Source organism: Mesoplodon bidens, assembly GCF_964165515.1.
Source record: "Mesoplodon bidens genome assembly, chromosome: 14".
Taxonomy (NCBI): Eukaryota; Metazoa; Chordata; class Mammalia; order Artiodactyla; family Ziphiidae; genus Mesoplodon; species Mesoplodon bidens.
The window spans coordinates 13,889,368-13,911,985 of record NC_138170.1 but is presented as its reverse complement, the minus strand read 5'-3'; the positions used below and the strand labels follow the sequence as shown (position 1 = coordinate 13,911,985).

The following is a 22,618-nucleotide window of genomic DNA, read 5'->3' as shown; positions in this document are numbered from 1 at the left end:
AGTGTGTTTTCCATGTTCTTTGGGCCACTTATGCTTATCTTTTTTATAAGCAGCTTAATTCATATCCTTGGTCTATTTTTCTATTAGTTGTATTTTTTTATATGATTTGAAAGAGCATTTTGCCAATCAAGGAAATAGGCCCTTGGTATGTTGTATACAGAGTAGTTATTTTTCCTCATCCATCACTTGTTTGTTTTTGTTTTTCCTAAATAAAGGTTTTCTGTTGTATTTTTTCGGCTGTCTGAAAGTTTAAATTACGTAGTCATACTTGTTGATGTTTTATTTTACAGTTTCTAGCTTTATATCATGCTTATAAGGCTTTTCTCTACTTGACTTTTTTTCTAGCTCCTTTATAGTTTGGTTTTTACATTTAACTCTTTGATACCTTTGGAATTTATTTTGATGAAAGAAACGAGGTAAACGGGACTTCCCTGGCAGTCCAGTGGTTAAGACTCCATGCTTCCACTGCGAGGGGCATGGGTTTGATCCCTGGTCGGGGCACTAAGATCCTATATGCCGTGTGGCACAGCCAAAAAAATCCAAAAAAACAAAAAACAACAAAAAAAATGAGGTAAAGATCCAAATCTATTATTTTTTTCCCTAGAGGCCTAACTATTGATATTATTTATTGAGTATTTAACCCACTAACTTGCTAACAGCATCATTTTGTCTTTGTAAATGGAGACCACAGCAGAGGTCAAGGTGTGGTCCAGCTGGCCGTGCCCCCTGTCCCTGATCAGCCCAGTGGCCAGTGGGCTGACCCTTCCTACCCTGTTTCTGATGCTGCTGGAACTTGTGGCCATGGGGAAAGCCATCCCCAGAATGAGGGCAGCAGCCCTTCCTCCTGGCCATTGTCGCAGGCTGACCCGTGTCCACGTCCTCCTGCCTCCCCTCATCCCACCTGCCCACTCGTGACCGGTGCCGCCCACCCTAGGTGGTCTACTACGTGTTTGCCATCATCGGGATGGAAGTGTTCCACGGCAAAGTCCACTTCTTTGACCCCAGTTCCACCAGTCCTGATGCCCTGGTGTGTGGGAACCCAGCCTTAAAAGACTCAGCGTTTGCCCGAGGCAGATACTGCAGGAACAATTTCAATGACTTGGCTGCCTCTCTCATCCTGCTGACCGAGCTCACTGTGGTTAACCAGTGGCACGATATCCTTTCCGAGGAGGCGGGTGTGGCAGGGGGTGCTGAGGGCACCTTCCGGGAGGATTAGGTCTTGGCTCCTTGAAGGCTTGGTTCCTTAGCTTCGCACTCCTCGCAGATGGCTTTGCCCTCGTGACTCACCAGGCGGCCAAGCTGTATTTCATCGGCTTCCACGTCGTGGTCGTCATCCTGATTGTTAAGTGAGTTTGCTCCTGCTGGGTGGGCCGTTCCAGATCCCCCCTCTCAGATCTACAGCTGTTGCTCGCACCTCCCTCCTCCCTGGCTCCACCCTTGAGTACATTGTGGGTGGGTCCCATCTCCTCCGCTGGACGCTAAGGCACCAGAAGGGAGGCATCTTCCTTTTGTTCACATCTGGGTTCTCCAGTGTCAGCCAGCCGTGCACGTCCGTATATAGTATACATCTCATAGCCTCGCCAGTTGTGTGGGTCAGAAGGGCTCTGGCGTCCTGGCTGGTCTCCCTACCCTTCCCTGGCGGGATAAATCACCTTTAGAACATCCTTGTGAATTGTGTCCACCCTTTGCTGAAATCTGCACAACTCCTGGGACTCATTAGAACCTATACGAGTCAATTTCCTTGTCGTCCAGCTCTGGTCCTCACCTGTCCTTGCAGGTAGAATGGAATGTGCTGGTTAATTCCTGGTTAATTTTCTTCATTGGGTCCAGTTCTGTCCTGACTTCTCCTCCGGGGAGAACTCAGTCACCGTTTGAAAGCTGCTATGACATCTCACCACTCCAGAGGGCTTTCCTTCCTGCTTATCAATCTGATTCTAGCTCCCCTGTTCCTTGTGGGACCTGAATTTGAGTCCCCTTGATCCCTGTTTTTTTTTCCCCCCCGCAGAGATGTTTTCTGGTTGTCGTATCCCTCTTAGAGCCCGGGGCCCACAATTCTTGGGGTGACAGCCCAGCCCCGGGCCTTCCTTGTCACATCAGGGCTGCTTTGGCCACCATATCCTGCTGATTTTGGCTCAAGAACATCCCAGCAGAGGGAGGGGAGGGGAAGAACTCCTCAAGGCTGCTTGTCCTGCACCGTCTGAATGGAATATGTAGTGGGAACGAGAGAGGAGTGCTTCTGAGTGATTCTTAGAGAGGTTTGCAGAATGCTCGGATAGGCCGAGGCAATGTGAAAAGCTGTAGGGGTTTTTCAGCTAGTCCCCCAAAAGCACGCGAGTATGGTGACAGCCCTGGGCTCCATCAGCATCATGTTAAGTCAGAAGTGCTGAAGGAATGGGGATACCCTACTCACAAGTTGCAGGTCAGTGTGCGTGTACGTCATGTGTATATACTGACAAAGTGTGATGCCTTGGGTCCGAGACAAAGATAGTTTATTCCTCATGGCAGAAGCTGCAGCCAGAGCAATACTTGGGGCAGCTCCCTGAGCCCTAGTCCCCACTGCACAATGAGGTGAGGGCCAGTTGGATGGGCTGCATTGCAGGAAGGGAACTCCAAAATGAGGAAACCCCGATCTGTGTAGCTGGGGAGACCTGCCCCTCCTCCCCTCTGGAAAGAGAAAGACCTTATTTTTACTCTCGAATGTAAGCAAGTCTCCGGGGAGGGCAAAATGAAGTCTTTGCTACCCTAGTGGTCGCTGGGGAGGAGACAGTAAGTAACAGTAAGCTTTACCATTGTGGAGCGTATCTGGAGACACACAGATCGTGTGGACCAAAAAGTTCGTCTGGGTTTTTCCATGTCACAGACCACCCGAACGAACTTTTTGGCCAGCCCAATATATCCCTAAATTGGTTCTCAGTGCCTTTGCTCAGAGGACCTAGACTGTGCAATAACACGAGATAGTCATGGAGAATTGTCTACCAACAATTATGTGGCCTAAGCTTCCCCTTAAAATAAACTGTATTTTCAAGCTCACTTTGGCAGCACATACACTAAAATCGTACAGAGAAGATTAATGTGGCCCCTGTACAAGGATGACATGCAAACTGGTGAGGCATTCCATATTTTCGCAATATAGGGGGAGGGGATTAAGAGGTACAACTGTTAGGTATAAACTAAGCTGCAAGGATATATTGTACAGCACTGGGAATATAACCAATATTTTACAATAACTCTAAATGGAGTAAACCTTTAAAAAGTGTGAATCAAAAAAAAAAACCCTCTATTTTCTTCTTAATAGTCACTGTTTAAATACGATGGAGAGGAAGAATGATTTTCCGAATGAAAGGAAGTTGTGCCTGATGCTTGAGAGACATTTTGTCGTTTCTTCCCCATGTTGTGTTTTCTTCGCAAAGATGGGCGGCCTTTTTATTTGGGCTTGAACACTCTTTGGAGCCATGGTTTCCCATCACCTAGACCATGGCTGACTCAATGTAAAACACTCTGCCTTTTACGTTTTCTCAGTATTTTCATAGCATTCATCTTGGAAGCATTTTTTGTGGCATATTCGTTAGAAAAAAGTGAAGTGGAAACTGCCATTGAGAAGAAGATTCAAGAGCTTGGAGTTGGGGTCCAAGAGTGAGTTGCATTTCCCGACGCGGCTCATGGACTTTGGAAAAAGGATGTTCTTGGCGGGATGGGTCCTGATCACATTTAATCCCCGAGACCCCATGGCAGCCAGCCTGGTCCTGGGTGCCAGTTCTCAGGGACCCTCGCTGGCTACATGGGTGACATGGGACCATGGCTGGGAGGACAGAGGGGAACTCAGCTGAGGGACCCGGCTGTGTTCACAGCATCTCTTCCTCCCCGAAGGGAAGAAGTGCAGGATGGGAAGCTCATTGACAATGTGGACGCCAAGGACAGTGGCTTCAGTGGGGACGATGGAGACAACAAAAGGAAGGCCTTGAAAGGACTGTACTTTAGAATTGCATCAAAAAGTAAGTTTTAACCCAACTCGAAACTTCCTCCAATCCATCCTCCGCACAGCAGTCAGTGAGATGTTTCCAGGATGCAAATCCGACCTTCAAGGGCTTCCCGTGTCTCAAGGGCGCCTGCTGTGACCTCTAGGGGACACACACGTGGTTCCCTCAATACCTCAGCCCGTCTTCCTTCCCCCAGGACCCCCCATGCCTCTGCCCTTTAGCCCTGCTGTCCCTTTACTTCTTCGGGTCCCCTGCTCCATCCTGCCACAGGGCCTTTGCACATGCTGCTTTCTCCCCTTGCTCTCACCTCACCTTGCAAAATCAAGGCTCTTCCTCCTGCAGGTCTCTGCCCAGGCAGCACTTCCTCAGGGAAGCCCTCCAGGCTCCCCGAGAAGTCAGGTGCTCCTGTGCACCCCCACCCCCCCTCACCCCCGCCCCCCAGCTCTCCTTCCCTGCCTTTCAGCACGTGTCAGCTGTACATTGATCACTGAGTGACTGTCTGGTCACCATCTGTCTTCCCTGCAGACTCGAAGCTCCACATGTGCAGAGCCATATCTTTTTTGTTCTCCATTGTATCCTCAGGGCCTCACCATGTGCCCGGGACATGTGGGCCTTAATAACTGTTTAAGTACTTTATTAATTTTCAATGAATTAACAATTGACTGAGTAAACCCAAACCTGTCTGAATCTCAGCTGGGCCCTTGGTGGGGACACCGTATGGTACACTTAGACACAGCATAGCATAGATAGCGGGTGTGTGTGTGTGTGTGTGTGTGTGTGTGTGGGCATGCCACCCCAGAGGCGGCCATCCTCCCCCATCCTTCAAGGAGGACCTTCTCCTTGGTCTCCAGAGCCTGCGGGGTCTGGGGAGCTCGGTGGGGTGGGCTCAGAGACCCTCCTTCAGGAAAGCCAAGCTCTGCAGGGCCGGGTAATCCCCTCCGACCCACACGGGCAGGTCCCATGTGGCCCTCTCCTTCCTCCCAGAGTACAAGACCGTGGATGCTTTGCTGCAGCAGATGTTTGAGTCTGAAATAGCTCCAGAGGATGAAGGCCCTTCCTTGGAGGAGATTCTCAACTTCTCACCCAGTGACATACATCGCAAGAATCCCAGTTTTGAAAACAGTGCCTGACCCTGGGCCTGTAAGGGCCACAGGCAGCCACAACTGGAAACCAAGATAAGCTGTCGTCACTGTTTGCAGATGCTACCTAGAGGTTACTTTCCCAGCCCAGGTTCTCTTCTGTGTTCCGATAAGACTGTGAATCGGCCTCCCCTGCCCTGAGTGGTCAGCTCTGTGTGCTCTCCTGAGGTCGTGCTTAGGGCTGATCATAGAAGTGAGGAGAGGAAAACCTACAAGGAGACTGTGGAGAGGACTTACCATACAAGTGTTTGTATGTGTGTAAATCTGCTCAGTGGGCATATAAAAGCTTTCATTTATTTTTATATGATATTTTGCTACTTTATTAAATGAATACTGTGCTACTTACATAAATGAATTCAAAATATCTTAATATGCTAAAGGAACACTGCTTTTGATGCAGTGTTTATTCGAAATGAAGAAAAATATGAATGTGAAGATCAAATTCTGTCACAATTGATTCTTTTTTGGGGGAGGCTCTCAAAGTTTCTTCTGTTTTCTGTTTTGGTTTTTTGGCCATGAGGCATGTGGGATCTTAGCTCCCCGACCAGGGATCGAACCCGCACCCCCTGCCTTGGAAGTGCGGAGTCTTAACCACTGGACCACCTGGGAAGTCCCTCAAAGTTTCTTTAATTAAATTACAATTATAGCAAGATTTTGAGTAAGTTGCTCCCTGAGGTCACTTTCCCCAGCTGGAAATCTCTCAGTACAGCGACCTACTCCTGGGAAATTAAAGGGACTTATTTCATTTTATTTTATTCTATTTTCTTTAAAACGTTTCTTGTGGTAAAATATACAACATAAAATTTACCATTGTAACTATTTCTAAGTGTACAGTTCAGTAGTCTTATGTACAGTTACATTTTAGGAACACTCAGCAGACCTCCAGGGCTTTTCATCACCCCAGATGAAGCTCTGTACCATTAAACAGTAACTCCCTAACCCCCACTCCTTCCAGCTCCAGGCGGCCACCATTCTACTTTCTGTCCCTATGAATTTGGCTACCCCTGATCACAACTGCATTGTGAGCAAGTGAATCCTTTCCAGAGTTTTCAGGGTAGGTAGGACTCTGTCTTCAGCACCTCGTCGCAGCTCCTACCCTGAGCAGGGGAATCGGGGGTGGGAACCAAGGCTTCCTGACCTGAGGGCTCTGAATGCAGTGAGGCCGAGTCCCGTGTCATGTCATGTCTCACCTGTCAGCATGGCAACCGAACCTGGCCTGGGAGGGCCCTTTCCTTGGTCTGAGGGCGACCTCTGGTGTCGGAGCAAAGCGAAGGCTTCACGGCTGGGACTCTGGGGCCAGGCTGGTTTCATGCCTGACGCCCCACTGACCATGCCACCTAAGCTCTCTGGGCCGTACTTCCACACCTGCAAACTCAGGGCAGATGGCACCTCCCTCCCAGGATCGTGTGGAGTGGGGAGGAGGAAGGTGGGGGTGGGGATGCTGACCAGGCTGTTCCAGATGGCGCTTCCTGGTTTGAAACCTGGAAGGCTGGTGTTTGGTGTGAGGGTTTGGGATTCCCAGGAGGTGGGAGCTTTGCTGACCCGTCTGATGGGATTTGTGGAGTCCTGCCATCCATCCAGACCTCTCTTATTTCTTTGTGTATTTCACATTTATCATTATATAAAGGATTAAGGCTAAATATGCTGAGTGACAACTTAATGTTTTTAATTTGAAAATATGATGGGCATTTATTTTTTAATTAGAAACCATGCGGTCACTGTAAAACATTCAATACAGAAACATAGTAAAAAGTCAAAAGTTTCTCTTTATTCTTCTTTCTCCTCACCCCTTCCCCTCTCATTCTTCCACTTGCAATCTGACACCCCCTTTCCGGTGGGAACTGCTGAGTTTGTTGTTTTTCCTTCTGGAACTAAATGGATATCATGCATATTAATATATAATCATTTTTTTTATCGTAAGTGGGATGTCATGACATTTATCATATATAGCTCAAGAACTTGCTTCTTTCACTTACTAGTAATTGTTTCATGTTGAGATATAGGTATAGAGATAGATATAGACACACACACACACACACACACACACACACACACACACAGTGCTGTCAAGTGTTCCATACCATTGATGTTTCTTGATATGGAAGAATTCACATATCCATGGACCTGTACGTTATTCCACGTGTTCAGTGTTAAACGATAGTGGAGGAAAACTTGTTGTGTGATGTTTTTCTCAAGTGTGAGCCCTTCAGTAGGACAGTCTCGGGGTCAGACTCTAGGGATCCGGTTACCACTGTCCTGCAGCAGCCCCCATGGCCACCAGGGGGCGCCAGCACCTCAGCCGCTGCACACAGTCCAAGGGAGGGGACAAGGGGCAGGAGTTGTGGCAGCATTGCCGCTTTTCTCCAGGTCTTTCTTCTGCCTTTTAGGGGACTAGCCACCCCGACATTTTGGCCCATGGGCTCCCAGCTGGACACCTCATTCCTCAGTCTCCCTGGCAGGGGGATGGGGCAACATGGTGGTGTCTGCCCCGTGGGCTGTGAGCCCAACTGGGGGCCACACCTCGCAGGTCTTGCCCGTGGGAACGATGTCCACCTCTGCTGGGATATACAACAGTCAAAACATCCTGGAAGCCTTCTGTTGAGGACGGCAGGGTCGGGGCCAGTAGAGGACCGCCCGCCCCAGACTGTAATGCAAGATCGAAATCACTTGTGTCTTCTCTAAGCCCTGTGCGGGCTCTGTTACTGGAGCTTAGCCTGCCTGCAGCCTGACCAGTCCAGAAATGGGTTCATCTGAACCATTCGGAATGGAACCAACGGGACAGATGGACTCAGTGGAGGGATGAGATAAAAGGAGGACCACGGACACTGACTCCTGGGACCAGTGGCAGAGAAGCAGCTTTGCAGGTGTATTTGCATATCGTGCTGATGCCCACGCATCTCGGAGCATTATTTCGGATAGGCCCGGACCACACTTGGTGTCTCAGGTTTGTCTTATGAAAAAATACATTTTAGAACCATTGCCTTAGACACAGATATAATCCAGGGTGAAAATGCACTGGTAACAGGAGTCTCTGAGTCTCCAGAGTAGCCAGCCTTGTTCTTAACTGGGACTTAGAACGTGGAGCGGGGCTGCCGAGAATGAATGGGAAAGGCCTTGGCCCGAGTAGGTATTAAATCAGAACCTAGGCTGAATCTAGCTGGTATTTGGGCACTTAGGATGAGCTGAGCCCTTGCTCAGCTCTATCCTTGGGGAAACTCCAGTCTCCTTAGTGGGTGAGCTGGAGATTTCTTTGCCTTCCAACTCTGATGTCTGTGGCATCCGTCTCAGTGGCCCTTTAGATGCAAAGCTTATTTCCTTGTACAGATGAACTCTGTGTTTGTGTGTATAATTTAAAACGAAATGAAGATGATCACTGTAGTTTGTACCAGGAAATGGACCAAAAAACCCACCTACTTTCCTGAAGTGCTTGAAGCAACTTCTTTCATTTGGATGGAAACTTCCTCCCTGGGGACAAGGCTGTTGCTTAGGAAATCTGACTGTGAAGTTTATGTAAGCGGAGCCCTTGGCATAGACTGGACACCAGATGGGCAGCCACAGTGCTCAGATGACGCTGGTCAGGTTGAGGCTGTTGGTGTGAATGGCATGGAAGGTATCTTGGGTGTGATAGGAGCTGAAGGTCCAGTAACAGCAAACGGGCTGGCGGGGACGCAGGATATGTTGACGGGCTGGAAGCCCAGGCCAACTGTCCTCTCTGCCCAAGACTGAAGGCACCCACAGCTGCCTTTCATGGATGGACACATTTCGTTCTTCGTTTAGTAAAATAGCACCCTTATCTACTTTAGTCTTGTTTCCTTTGAAAACAGACATTTTCAAGAAGAAAAATCAAAAAATCCCACAAATCTGGCTTTATCAGTGTTCACTTTTGACACTTTAAGAGTAAATTTAATGTTGGTTTGTCTGATGAGGTCTTGTCCCTGGATCAACTTCCTTCCAATTTCAGTGTATGTGTAATCGATCGCATAGGTTACTTTCTTTATTTTCAAAATAAAACATATTTGGAATCCCATTCTATTAATTTATCCTGCAGACACATTTGCACCTGCACTCACTTTTTTATAGCAATAAAACTGTGAAACTAATTGTCTCTAAATAGAGAATTGTTTAACTAAAATATGGTACATTCATATAGGGGAATGGCATATAGCTGGTCCAAATACAGATGAAAAGAGGGGCAAGAAAACTGTGAAATAATGTTATGATTCACACTTGTAAAAAGAAATGGATGGATATTTCTTCAACGTGATTAAAAAAGGCTACCTCAGGCCAGCCTCATGAGCTTACTGGATAAACATGGGAGGAGCTCCTTCTAAAGCAGGAGACAGAGATGTCCAGCACCATCCCTGTTTAGCCCTCTTCTCATGGTCCTGGGCAATGGCGAAGGCAAGAGAAAAATCACCAGCGAAAAACTGGCAAAGATGTAAAATAAGCGGCATTTTCATAGTGATGGTTATTTACTTGGAAACTTCAAAAGAATCAACTGAAAAGCTTTTTATAGAAATCAATAGTGTTCATATAGTCAAAGTACCAGCTAGAAAAAACAAGAAAAAGTGACATCTGATTTAAAACAACCGAAAGTTTAGTCTTAAGTATTTAAATCAGTACTAATATGAAAACATTAGAAGACTCTCTTCTTATTCTCTCAACTGAAGATGGCATTTTAAGATGCAAAAGCCAAAAAAGGCTTTAAAGAACCTTATAAATCAGAGTATGAAACAAAATTAAAAATCTTCATGTCGGGCTTCCCTGGTGGTGCAGTGGTTGGGAGTCCACCTGCCGATGCGGGGGACAGGGGTTCGAGCCCTGGACTGGGAGGATCCCACGTGCCGCGGAGCAGCTAAGCCCATGCGCCACAGCTACTGAGCCCGCGTGCCACAACTGCTGAAGCCTGTGCACCTAGAGCCCGTGCTCCACAGGGGGAGAGGCCACCGCAGTGAGAAGCCCGCACACCGCGACGAGGGGTGGCCCCCGCTCGACGTAGCTAGAGAAAATCCTGAGCGCAGCAACGGAGACCCAACACAGCCAAAAATAAATAAATAAATAAATTAAAAAAAAAATCTTCATGTCAACAGAAATCTTAAGTCAAGAGACAGATGACAAATTGGGGGAAATAGAAAGGGGTCCTACAACTTAAACTGAAAAAGAGCAATCCCAAGTGAAAAATTGACAAAGGATAGAGTTCACAGAAAAAGAAAAAAACACATAGCTCTTGAATATATGAATATATTTGGCCTAATTCAGAAGAGAATGCAAATGAAGACCACAGGGAAATACCATTTTGTCACCTGTCAGAGTGGCAAGGGTCAAAGAGCCTGACGTGTCCTGTTAGTGGAGGTGTGGGGAACAGACTCTGATCCCTGCTGGCACAGCCCTACAGGGGGATTATTTGCAACATTGAGACAAAATCTTAAATGCCCTTACCTTCAACCCAGCAATTTCCCTCCTAGGATTTTACACTACAAATTATGGCTATATATCATACAACCAAATATTACACAGCCTTCACAAGAATGAGACCATTCTATATGTATACATTCTCCACCATACATTAGGTGAAAAAAAGCAGAATTATGCTAGCTTTGTCAAAATACATTATATATATATATATATATATATATATATATATATGCATGGAATAATTTTTGGAAAGGTCAGAAAATGTGGGCTGAGGTTGTCTCTAGAATGGGGAACCTGGTGGCTGGGAGTGAGGGTGGAGGCGGAAGCCAGTCACTGTGTTTTCTTGAACTGGGTGTCCCCTCACATCTGTCTTCATCATGTGCTAAGGGAAGCGGGAGGGATAGAGGAGGGAAGGTCAATTCAGGTTATAGGACCTTTCCAGCTTTAAGTCAATAAATGCTAAGTTGGCTGCTATAATTTCAGAGCTAATTAATGATGCATGGAGCTTACGTGACTATTTTCAAGATCTGAGATATTCTTTGGAATCATGCTTTTAAAAAACAAAGCTTAAGATTTATACCTGCAATATTTCCCATGGATAGCAACGAGGAACAAGTACAATAAAGGACAGGCACATCCAATTCATAAAAACATTAAGTCTGCCAGATATATTTGGGGAATTTTTGTTTATTTTACACAAATATAAACTCCCCAATTTAGAAACAAACAAACAAACCTGACTTGGCTCTTTTTTGGCTTAAAGTGAACAGGTCAGTTGCTTAAAAAGTGCTTTTAGAGAATGTTCACTTGTCGATTACTCTCATGAATGCTCGCATCCCAAGAGCTGCCCAGTCAGCCTGCTACGGCGGGGATGTTACTGTGTTGTGTATTTTGTTGAAATATTTGTAACAACTATGTCCCAAGGATATACTTTGTGGGCTTTATTTTTAAGAAACATTTACATAAACAATAAATGTGGAAACATCAAGGTTCAAAGTGAGCAGGCTAGCATTTACAAAGAGATTTTTAGGGAGTGCCCATATTTTATTTTCGAGAACGCTTATATTCTAAGAGCAGTACAATTAGCCTATTACGAAGGGTCTTAATCTTGTTTGTATAGTGTTCTTGAAATACTTTCTTCAGCTTCTGCCTTAACAAATCCAAAGATGGAAGATGATGACAATCTGGTATATTCAACATTATGTGAAAAAATTCATTCCACATATCCAGATGAGGAAGCCTGGAGAGACAAAGCATAAATGAAGGATAAAATGTAGCCTTCAGGGTTTCCCTGGTGGCTCAGTGGTTAAGAATCCACCTGCCAATGCAGGGGATGTGGGTTCGAGCCCTGGTCCGGGAAGATCCCACACGCTGCGAAGCAACTCAGCCCATGCGCCACAACTACTGAACCTGCGCTCTAGAGCCTGTGAGTCACAGCTACTGAGCCTGCGTGCCACAACTACTGAAGCCCGTGGGCCTAGAGCCCATGCTCCACAAAAAGAGAAGCCACCTCAATAAGAAGCCCACGCACCGCAACGAAGAGTAGCCCCTGCTTGCCAAAACTAGAGAAAGGCTGTGCGTAGCAACAAAGACCTGAGGCAGCCAATAAATAAATAAATAAATTTATTATAAATAAATAAATAAATAAATTTATTTTTTTTAAAAAAAGTAGCCTTCAGCGTGCAGGGTAATCCCACTCTTGCATCTGACTTAACTCTAACCTCAACCCAACCTAATGCATCAAGAATAGATATGTTGGTGGGAATGTAAATTGATACAACCACTATGGAAAACAGTATGGAGCTTCCTTAAAAAACTACAAATAGAACTACCATATGACCCAGCAATCCCACTACTGGGCATATACCCTGAGAAAACCATCATGCAAGAAGAGTCATGTACCACAGTGTTCATTGCAGCACTATTTACAATAGCCAGGACATAAAACCAACCTAAATGTCCATCGACAGATGAAAGGATAAAGAAGATGTGGTACATATATACAATGGAATATTACTCAGCCATAAAAAGAAACGAAATTGAGTTATTTGTAGTGAGGTGGATGGACCTAGAGTCTGTCATACAGAGTGAAGTCAGAAAGAGAAAAACAAATACCATATGCTAACGCATATATATGGAATTAAAAAAAAATATGGTACTGATGAACCTAGTTGCAGGGCAGGAATAAAGATATAGAGAATGGACTTGAGGACATGGGGTGGGAGGGGGAAGCTGGCGCGCAGTGAGAGTAGCATCGACATATATACACTACAGAATGTACAATAGTTGGCTGGTGGGAAGCAGCAGTGTAGCACAGGGAGATCAGCTCCGTGCTTTGCGATGACCTAGAGGGGTGGGATGGGGGGACGGGAGGGAGGCTCAAGAGGGAGGGGATATGGGGACATATGTATGCATATGGCTGATTCACTTTGTTGTACAACAGAAGCTAACATGGTACTGTGAAGCAATTATACATCAGTGAAGATCTATTACAAAAAATAATAATAATATTAAAAAATTCAAAAAAAAAGAATGGATATGTTGAATCTATTATACATAGGAGAAACTGAAGATCCAATGAAATGTCTACACACAACTTGTTCCACAAAAGTTACAAATGGAGAAACAGAAGCACTTAAATAACTTGCTCACTGCACCCAGGGTCCAGGGTTATGCTATTTCACCCTACTTCCCAAGGCATGGGTCTTCTGTGGCAAAGATCCATTTTCCACCAGATGGAACTCAACATTCTACTGTATTTATTCTTTTCACTGTAGCACCAATGCTAATACCCACCTTCTAAAAAGACCTTCAGGCTTCCAGACTCCCCCTTCATTTTTCACTTTCATGTAAGTGCCAAAAAGCATGCAGTACACTGTTGCAGCAACTCCAAAGTAATCAATCTATAAAGAAAACATGGGTATATATGACTAATACAGTATTTTACACTTGAGCATATTCCCATGTCTAAGTTATGCAGCAAATATGAGAAATCACAGGAAATAAATAGTCACAGGATTTCCCTTCTAAAGAATTCTGGAAGTGTGCGTTAACCCCACACTGACACGTCCTATGAATGCCCGTCTAGGCTTTGCTGGAGGCTTCCACGGACGGCAGATCACCCGCCACCTCCCTAGGCAGCGTCTTGGGAAGCTCTGCTCTTCCTGAGCTACCGCGTCCTTCATTTTGTCACACAGAGGCAAACACAACACTAAGCCGCTTGCAAGCCCTCCCCGCTCCTCCCCCCAGGACTGGCTGTGGTCTTCGAACTGTGCTCCAAACCTCCCGAGGTGCGATGTGTCCACAACTGGAAACAACCCTAGAGCGTCATCTGAATCCAGGGCTAGAAGAAGACTAGATCAGCTCAAACTATCTAGAGGCCCAAATTCATTTTGAAATTATAGTGAGTGTCATACAGGGAAATGTTTTCAAATCTCTCACTCTAGTTCTCTACCTGGTAGTTCCAGGGCTTGTTGCTGAGCATCTCAGTACACTGGAAACCAGATGTTTCACACTTTGCCGTAAATGCAGTTCCTTTTGGAAAAAGTTTCATGTCTATACTCTGACCCAGGTCGATGAGTGCCAAGCCAGCAGATAAATCATCATCTTCACTGTCCTGTTCCAAAAATCTATATTAAACACAAACAAGGGCCAGGCTGCGTGAGCACAGATAATAAAAGGCTGCTGGGGAAACGGTAAGAGAAGGACCTGTTAAAAGGGCAACTTGCCTGTTTCCGAGTATGAAATTGTCTGGCTTGATGTCTCCGTGGATGATTTCGCAGTCATGGACTTGTTCAATCATGCACAGCACTCTGATAGCAAACGCGAGGACTAGAGCTTGAGGCATCACTTTTTCAGGGGTATTCTTATAGAGGTTAATGGCATTCTAGAAACAATGGAAAGTGGAGTCCTGAGTTGGTTGCACAGGATTAATGAAATTTCAAGTCAAGAGCTTTGCCCCCACCCATCACTCCAATAAAAGCTCCAAGTGCAAAAGGTATGTGCAAGGCATAAGCTAAAAATGTACTTCAGTTCCTGTTTGTCATAAAAGCAATACACTTACTAGTAATGTCCCATAGCTGTAGAGATCTCCTACTAACACACTGCCATTCTGGAACAGGTGGGCAGAATAGAATTTGATAAACATGTGTTGCATGCTTGGCTTTAGTCTCTCCATCAGCTGGGTCCCGATGTAGAATTCCCAGGGGTTGGCGGGCTTCTGGACCTGCAAATCAGGTATGTGACATTCATATCCAGCTCACATTCTGGAAAATGATAGCAAGAAAGCCACTTCATCCAAATACAGGACGTGGGGTAGAAAGTGATGACAAGCTATGAATTGTTGCTGCAGCGTGGGAACTGCGGCAAGGTCATTTTAGTGGCGAGGCAATTCTGAATCCTTGTGGGATAGTTTTGTTTCTTAAGTGCTGACAATAGACCTAAGTGAAACCACCACTATCTTAAAAAAAAAAAAAAAAAAGGAGGCTGGCAAACTCTAGCCCTAAAATTCATTTTCTATATTGTACAGATCATTTACCTTCAAAACAAATTTCTGCTTATTTTTGCTATTGTTCACATTTCCGTGGGTAACTTCATAGACGTGGGCAAAAGCCCCTTCTCCAAGAAGGTGATCAACATAGACCAGCAAAGAACCTGAGGACATAGGTAAGTCACAATGAAAAAAAGGCTCAAAACATTAAAGGCTATCAAAATGAAGTATTTGTAAATTTTTCTTGGTGCTTGAATTGCTTTAATAAAGAAAAATGGATGTAGCTCCCTTCGGAAATGTTTTTTCCAGTCTTACATGAAAGTTAAACAAATGCCTGCCACAAAATACCCCCTTTATAACGAAGTGATGGAGGAGCCAGAGCAGCACTGCCGGGACGCAGGCCTGTCACTGAGCAGCAGGGCCTCGGGCAGCCATCCTCTCGTTACCGGTGCTGTCATATTTAAAGGGGGAGTATGTGTGCTGCCTACTTGGCAAGACTGTTGTGATGACAGAAAGAACAAGTGGACATCCTCTACAAAGTGCTAAACAAAGCTCTCACATGCCTTTGAAAAATGCAAGCAGTTTACATCAGAATAAAAAGGGCAGAGTATAATTGTACCGGTATTTCTAACAGATAATTGAAAAACGTTTATTGCAGTCAACTTTCTAGTTTAGAACAGTTTTTGATTTATAGAAACGTTGAGAAGAGAGTAGTTTCTGTATGTTCTGCCTCCTGTTTCCCCTACTGCTAACTTTTACAGAACCAAGTTACACTGGTAACAAACAAGAAGCAAAACTGGTATGTTACTGTTAACTACACTCCACACTTTATTCAGACTTCACTAGTTTTCCCCTAATGTTCTAGGACACATTCATCAAGTGTCCTCAGACTCTGCTAGGCTGTGACGGTTTCTAACTGTTTGTTCTGATGACCATGACAGTTCCAAGGAGCACTGTTCTGGTAAGTTGTAGAATGCCCCCTCAGCTGGATTTGTCTTGATATTTTTCAGTTACACCGGGGTTATTGGTTTTGGTAGAAAGATGACAGAGGTAAAGTTGTAACAGATTTTTAATGTTTTTAAAAAAGAATTCATGTGTTTAAAAGCAAATATAAAAAAGTAGCTTTCTGGTTTCTAGCTGGCATGTAAGGAGTTTGGAAGTCGCCAGTCTACCCTCACGGTAAGAAAAAGCTGAACAAATTGAACATCAACAACTCTTAGGTCTGTTAGAGAACTGAGGTCACGGGGAAAACTGCTGGCCCCCAAACGGAGGAGACAGACAGGTGAATACAGAGAACAGCAGAGCCCAGAAGCAGAAACTACCACTGAAGCCAGTACCGAAGGGGGTGGGGTGGGGAGAGGAGTCACCACAGAAAGAACTGATGTCTCAGACCTTATTTAAGAACAAGTCTCTAGGGAAGCCCAAACACAACAGGGGAGACAAATAAGGACACAAAGGGGAATTTCAGCCTTTGATACCTACAGCCACAGAAAATAGTAAACACAGCCTAAGCCCAAGACAGATAAGCATGAACTTTACACTAAAGGGCTATTTATCTCAGTTCCTTTCAGCAGGATATCAGGACTGGCTTCTAACAAAAATTAAAAGGCATAATAAAAGATAAAAAACACAGCTTGAAAAGACAGAGCAAGTATCAGAACCAGATACAGATATAGAAAAGATTTTGGAATTATAAGACCAGGAATAAAAAAAATTATGATTAATATGCTAAGAGCTGTAATGAAAAAGGTAAACGAAATGCAAGAATACAAGAGTAATGTAAGAAGACAAATATAAACTCCGAGAAAGAATCAAAAGGAAACGCTAGAAATAAAAAAGGACTGTGACAAAATGAAGAATATCCTTGATGGGCTCATCATTAGGCTGTATGTGGCTGGAAAAAGAAACTGTGAGCCTGACAAATATGCCAACAGAAACTTCCAACACTGAAATGCAAAGAGAAAAATAAAATGAAAAGGATAGAATGTTCGAGAACTATGGGACAACTACAAAAGGGGTAACAAATGTGCAATGGGACACTAGGATGAAGAAGAAAAAGAGAACAGAAGACATAGCTGGGGTAATAAAGGCTGAGAAATTTCCAAAATCAACGACAGAAACCAAATCACAGATCCAGGAATTTCAGAGAACGCCAAGCAGGAAGAATACCAAAAAGCTACATCTAGGCATGTCATGTTCAAACTGCAGAAAATCAGACAAGGAGAAAATATTGAAAGAAACCAGAGGAATAAAACCACCTTACCTATAGAGGAGTAAGCATAAGAATCACACTGACTTCTCTTCAGAAACCATATAAGCAAGAAGAGAGTGGAGTAAGTGTTGAAAGAAAAAAAAAAAGCCAAAAAACCACAAACCAAGAATTCTTCCCTTTCAAAAGTGAAGAAGAAATAAAGACTTCATTAGACAAACAAAAATTAAGGCAATCTGTCACCAGTAAACCTGCCTTGAAAGAAATGTTAAAAGAAGTTCTGGGGGGTGGGATGAATTGGGAGATTGGGATTGACATATATACACTATTGATACTATGCATAAAATAGATAACTAATGAGAACCTAACATATAGCACAGGGAATTCTACTCAATGCTCTGTGGTGACCTAAATGGGAAGGAAATCCAAAAGAGAGGGGATATATTGGGTTGGCCCAAAAGTTCATCTGTTCCGTAACATCGTATGGAAAATCCCAAACAAACTTTTTGGCCAAGCCAATATGTATACGTATAGCTGATTCACTTTGCCGTACAGCAGAAACTAACACAACATTGTAAAGCAACTATACTCCAATAAAAATTAATAAAAGAGAAAAAAAGTTCTTCAGAGGGAAGGAAGATGATACAGGTCAGAAACTCAGATCAGAAAAGTATAGGAAAAGGAATAAATGAAGATAAAATAAAATCTTTTATTTATTTATTTTTTATTCCTAATTGATCTAACAGATAGCTGTTCAAAATAATAATAGCAACAATGTGTTCAGTACGCACAGCCTGTTGGGTAAGTGAAATGAGTGAGGAGGGAGGAATTGGTAACATTCTGTTATAAGGAACTTGTGCTATTTGTGAAGCAGTATAGTGTTATTGGAAGGTGGACATGGATTACTTGTAAATGTACATTGCAAACTCTAGGGCAACCACTAAAAAAAGTAAAGAAAGAAGTATAATTGATATGCTAAGAGAAGAGAGAAAATAGAATCACATAAATAATTAAAACCAGAGAAGGCAGAAAGAGAGTGAAAGACAAAAAAGGAAATGAAGAACAAGAGCAATAAATAGAAACCAGTAACAAATACAGTAGATATTAGTCCAACTACATCACAATAGATAAAAATACAAGACCCAACCATATGTTGTCTACAAGGAACACACCCTAAATATAAAGACACAGAAAAAATAAAAGTAAAGGCACGGAGAAAGATATGTCACGCCAACGTTAATCAACAGAAAGCTGGTGTAGCTATATTAATTTTACACAGAACAGACTTAAAAGTAAGGACAGTTATCAAGGATAAAGAAAGGCATTACATAATGATATAGGGCTCAGTTCTCCAAGACATAACAATCCTTAATGTGTATGAGCCTAATAACAGAGCATCAAAATAGGCAAAAATTGACAGACTTGCAAGGAGAATAAATCAATTCACTATTACAGTTGGAGATTTCTACATCCCTCTATCAGCAATTGACAGATCCAACAGGCAGAAAATCCTTAAGGGCATGGTTGAACCGAACAGCACCACCACCAATCAACTGGATCTAATAGACATTCATGAAATACTTAATTTAACAACAGTGGAATATACAGTCTTTTCAAGTTTACATGGAACAATCACCAAGAAAGACCACATTCTAGGCCAGAAAACACAACTTCACCAAATTAAAAAAAAAAAAAAGAAAGAAATCATACAAAGTATGCACTCGGTTCACAAGCTGGCAATCAATAACAGAAGGATAGCTGGAAAGTCCCCCAAAATTTGGAGATTAAATAATACACTTTGAAAACATAATTTATTGAAATTGTGAGATGTGGAAAATGCAGTATTAGAAATTTATAGCATTGAATTCATATGTTAGAAAAGAAGATCTAAAATCAATAATCTTAGTTTCCACCTTAGAAAACTGGAAAAAGAGAGCAAATTAAATCCAAAGTAAGCAGAAGAAAAGAAAAAATAAGAATCAGAGTAGAAATCAACCAGATTTAAAACTGAAAATCAATAGAGGAAACCACTGAAAATAAAAGTTGGTTCTGTGGGGGAAAAAGTTGGTTCTTTGAAAATATCAATGAAATTGATAAGCTTCTGCCAGGCCAACTAAGAAAAAGTAGGGAGGACACATATTACTAATACCAGAAATGAAAGAGGGGGCATCACTACAGATCCTATGGACATTAAAAGGATAATAAAGGAATACTATGAACAGTTCTATGCCACATGTACCACAAACGAATAAGTGGAATTTGAAATTAAAAACACAATACAGGGCTTCTTCCCTGGTGGCGCAGTGGTTGAGAGTCTGCCTGCCGATGCAGGGGACACGGGTTCGTGCCCAGGTCTGGGAAGATCCCACCTACATGCTGCGGAGCGGCTAGGCCCGTGAGCCATGGCCGCTGAGCCTGCGTATCCAGAGCCTGTGCTCCGCAGCAGGAGAGGCCACAACAGTGAGAGGCCCGCGTACCGCAAAAAAAAAAAACCACAAAAAACCCCACAAACACAATACAATTTACATTAGCAACCCCCCCTCCCCAATGAAATATTTAAGTATAAATGTAACAAAATATGTACAAGGTCTACATGAGGAAAACTACAAAACTCTGATGAGACAAATTAAAAAAATCTAAATATATGGAGAGATATTCTATATACACAGATAGGAAGACACAGCATTGTGAAGTTCTTCCAAACTTGATCTATAGATTCAATGCAATACCAAGCAAAATCCCACCAAGACCTTTTGTGGATAATGACAAACTAATTCTAAAGTTTATATGGAAAGGCAAAAGAATCAGACAGCCAACACAGTATCGAAGGAGAACAAATTGGAGGACCAACACTACCCAACATCAAGACTTACGATAAAAGCTACCAAAATCAGGACAGTGTGGTATTGGTGAATAGGCGAATAGATTAATGAAACAGAGGAGAGAGCCCAGCAATAGACCCAAACAAATATAGTCAGTTGATCACTGACAAAAGAGTAAAGGCTATTCAATGCAGGAAAGACAGTCTTTTCAACAAATGGTGATGGAACAACTGAACATCAACATGCAAAATGAATCTAGACACAGATCTTATACCTTTGACAGAAGTTAATTCAAAATGGTTCATAGATCTGAATATGTAACACAAAACTACAAAATTCCTAGCAGATAACATAGGAGAATATCTAGGCGACCTTGGGTTTGCTGATGACCTCTTGGATACAACACCAAAAGCATGATCCGTGAAAGGAAAAAAGTGATAAACTGGACTTCATTAAAATTGAAAACTTCTACTCAGCAAAAAACACAGCTAATAGAATGAAAAGACAAGCCAGAGGCTGGGGGAAAATCTTTGTAAAACAACTGATATAGGATCACTGTATAGCCAAAATATACAATGAACTCTTAATAAGAAAACTAACAACCTGATTGAAAAATGGGCAAACGATCTGAACATATATGTCAGGAAAGAAGATGTTCAGATGGCAAATAAACATATGAAAAAATGTTCAACATCATACATAATTAAAGAATTGCAAATTAAAGACAATAGTGAAATACCACTGCACATCTACCAGAATGGCTAAAACCCCAAACGCTGACAATACCACATGCTGACAAGAATGTGGAGCAACAGAATTATCATTCATTGCTGTGGGAATTCAAAATGGTACAAACCCCGTTGGAAGACAGTTTGGCAGTTTCTTACAAAAGTAAACATAGCCTTAACGATATGATCCAGCAATCACACTCCTTAGTACTTACCCAAATGAACTGAAAACTTACGTCCACATAAAAACTGTACAGGAATGTTTACAGCAGCTTTATTCATCATTGCCGTAACTTGGAAGCAACCAAGATATCCTTCAATAGGTGAATGGATAAATAAACTATAGTACCTTCCCACAGTGGAATACTCCTCAGAGATGAAAAAGGAAGAGCTATCAAGTCATGAAAAGACATGGAGGAAACTTAAATGCATATTGCTAAGCAAAAGAAGCCAATCTGAAAAGTCTGCATACTGTAATGATTACAACTATGTGGGGACGGCAGTAGGAGATTAGTGGTTGCTAGGGTTTCAGGTGGAGGGAGGGATGAACAGATGAAGCGCAGGGGTTTTAGGGCACTGAAACTGTTCTGTATGATACTGTAATGACAGATGCATGTCACTACGTATCTGTCAAACCCCACAGAATGTACAACACAAAGAATGAATCCTAATGTAAACTATGAACTGTAGTTAATAATAATGTATCAATATTGGCTCATCAACTTTAACAAATGTACCACACCGATGCAAGATGTTAATAATAGGGGAATCTGTGTGTGTGTGTGTGTGTAAAGTACATTATGAGAAGTCTTGCTCCCATTGTTACCACATCTACCCTGTTTCCCCTCCCACTAACAATTAACCGTTTTTATTAGTTTTGAGTACCCTTCAAGTGTTCTCTGGAAATATTATCAAATATGAATATATATGATCTTGCCCCTTTTTAAGAAATAAAAAGCAGCATATAACACTAGCCTGCCCTTTCACTTAGCAGCATGTTTTGGAGATCATTCCCTAGCTGCACAGAGTGAGCTGTAGTTTACTGTAGAGATGTCCCATAATTTATTTAAGCAGTCCCCTTAGATGCCTATGTTGTTTCCAATCTGTTGCTTTTACACACACCTCACTTTGAATACATCCAAGTGTATCTGCAGGAAATTCTTAAAAGTGGATGTCTGGGTCTAAAAGCATATGCATTTTAAATTCTGATAGATATTGCCAAACTGCCCTTTGTAAGTTACAGTCCCAACAGCAATCGAAATCCTACAGTCATGGCCTAACAAAATGTTCTCATCTTAATACTACAGATAAAACTTCTTACTGCAAGTGGGGGAGGGGGGGGTAGGGGTAGGGGTGAGGGTGGTGCCAGGAGGAATAAACATCAACTTCCCACAGAGAAAAAAAGAGTTTAAAGTTTTATTACCCATATGGTTCTTACCCAGTTGAAATTCAGTCTTGGGTTTGATGGCTGGAAGTTTACATTGCCATTCATAAGTATTTGGATAGGAACTCACTGGTTTAGAAAGCCCAGATAAAAGTTTGACGATCAACTCATCATCCCAGGGATTCTCAACAGTGAAGTCTTAAAGGAACAGGAACATAAAAGAAAAGGAATTCAGTATCCAAGACTTTTACCAAATAAATCATAGACAAAGCAAGTGGAGACACTCATTAAATAAGCTTTCAAAAGCCTTATCCTTTAAAGAGCATTGATTCAAAGAATAAAGAACCATTTTCAAAAGTCAAAATGGGTACTTCTGCACAGTTCATTATCTGTCATTTTAGATCTACAAATTTAAATCAATATTCAGTTGGGACAAAGGAAATTAACACCAAGGG

At 42.9% G+C, this 22,618-nt stretch overlaps 2 protein-coding genes across 3 annotated transcripts in view; one reads left to right on the top strand and one right to left on the bottom strand.

Annotated features, from left to right (window-relative positions):
• The window catches only part of LOC308627956 (two pore channel protein 2-like), a 41,999-nt gene extending 36,581 nt beyond the window's left edge, over positions 1-5,418 (top strand). For both annotated transcript variants that reach the window (XM_081254458.1, XM_081254457.1), the window contains 5 exons: positions 935-1,146; positions 1,248-1,346; positions 3,520-3,633; positions 3,868-3,992; positions 4,962-5,418. In XM_081254458.1, coding sequence (XP_081110584.1) covers positions 935-1,146; positions 1,248-1,346; positions 3,520-3,633; positions 3,868-3,992; positions 4,962-5,107 — 696 coding nt within the window. In that variant the 3' untranslated portion in view covers positions 5,108-5,418. The remainder of the gene's footprint in view (positions 1-934; positions 1,147-1,247; positions 1,347-3,519; positions 3,634-3,867; positions 3,993-4,961) is intronic.
• A 5,784-nt stretch (positions 5,419-11,202) lies between these two features.
• BUB1 (BUB1 mitotic checkpoint serine/threonine kinase) overlaps positions 11,203-22,618 on the bottom strand; it is a 42,758-nt gene continuing 31,342 nt past the window's right edge. The window contains exons 19-25 of the mRNA XM_081254144.1: positions 22,218-22,361; positions 15,069-15,184; positions 14,595-14,756; positions 14,260-14,417; positions 13,986-14,160; positions 13,328-13,434; positions 11,203-11,771 (exon numbers count right to left, since the gene is read on the bottom strand). Coding sequence (XP_081110270.1) covers positions 11,576-11,771; positions 13,328-13,434; positions 13,986-14,160; positions 14,260-14,417; positions 14,595-14,756; positions 15,069-15,184; positions 22,218-22,361 — 1,058 coding nt within the window. The 3' untranslated portion in view covers positions 11,203-11,575. The remainder of the gene's footprint in view (positions 11,772-13,327; positions 13,435-13,985; positions 14,161-14,259; positions 14,418-14,594; positions 14,757-15,068; positions 15,185-22,217; positions 22,362-22,618) is intronic.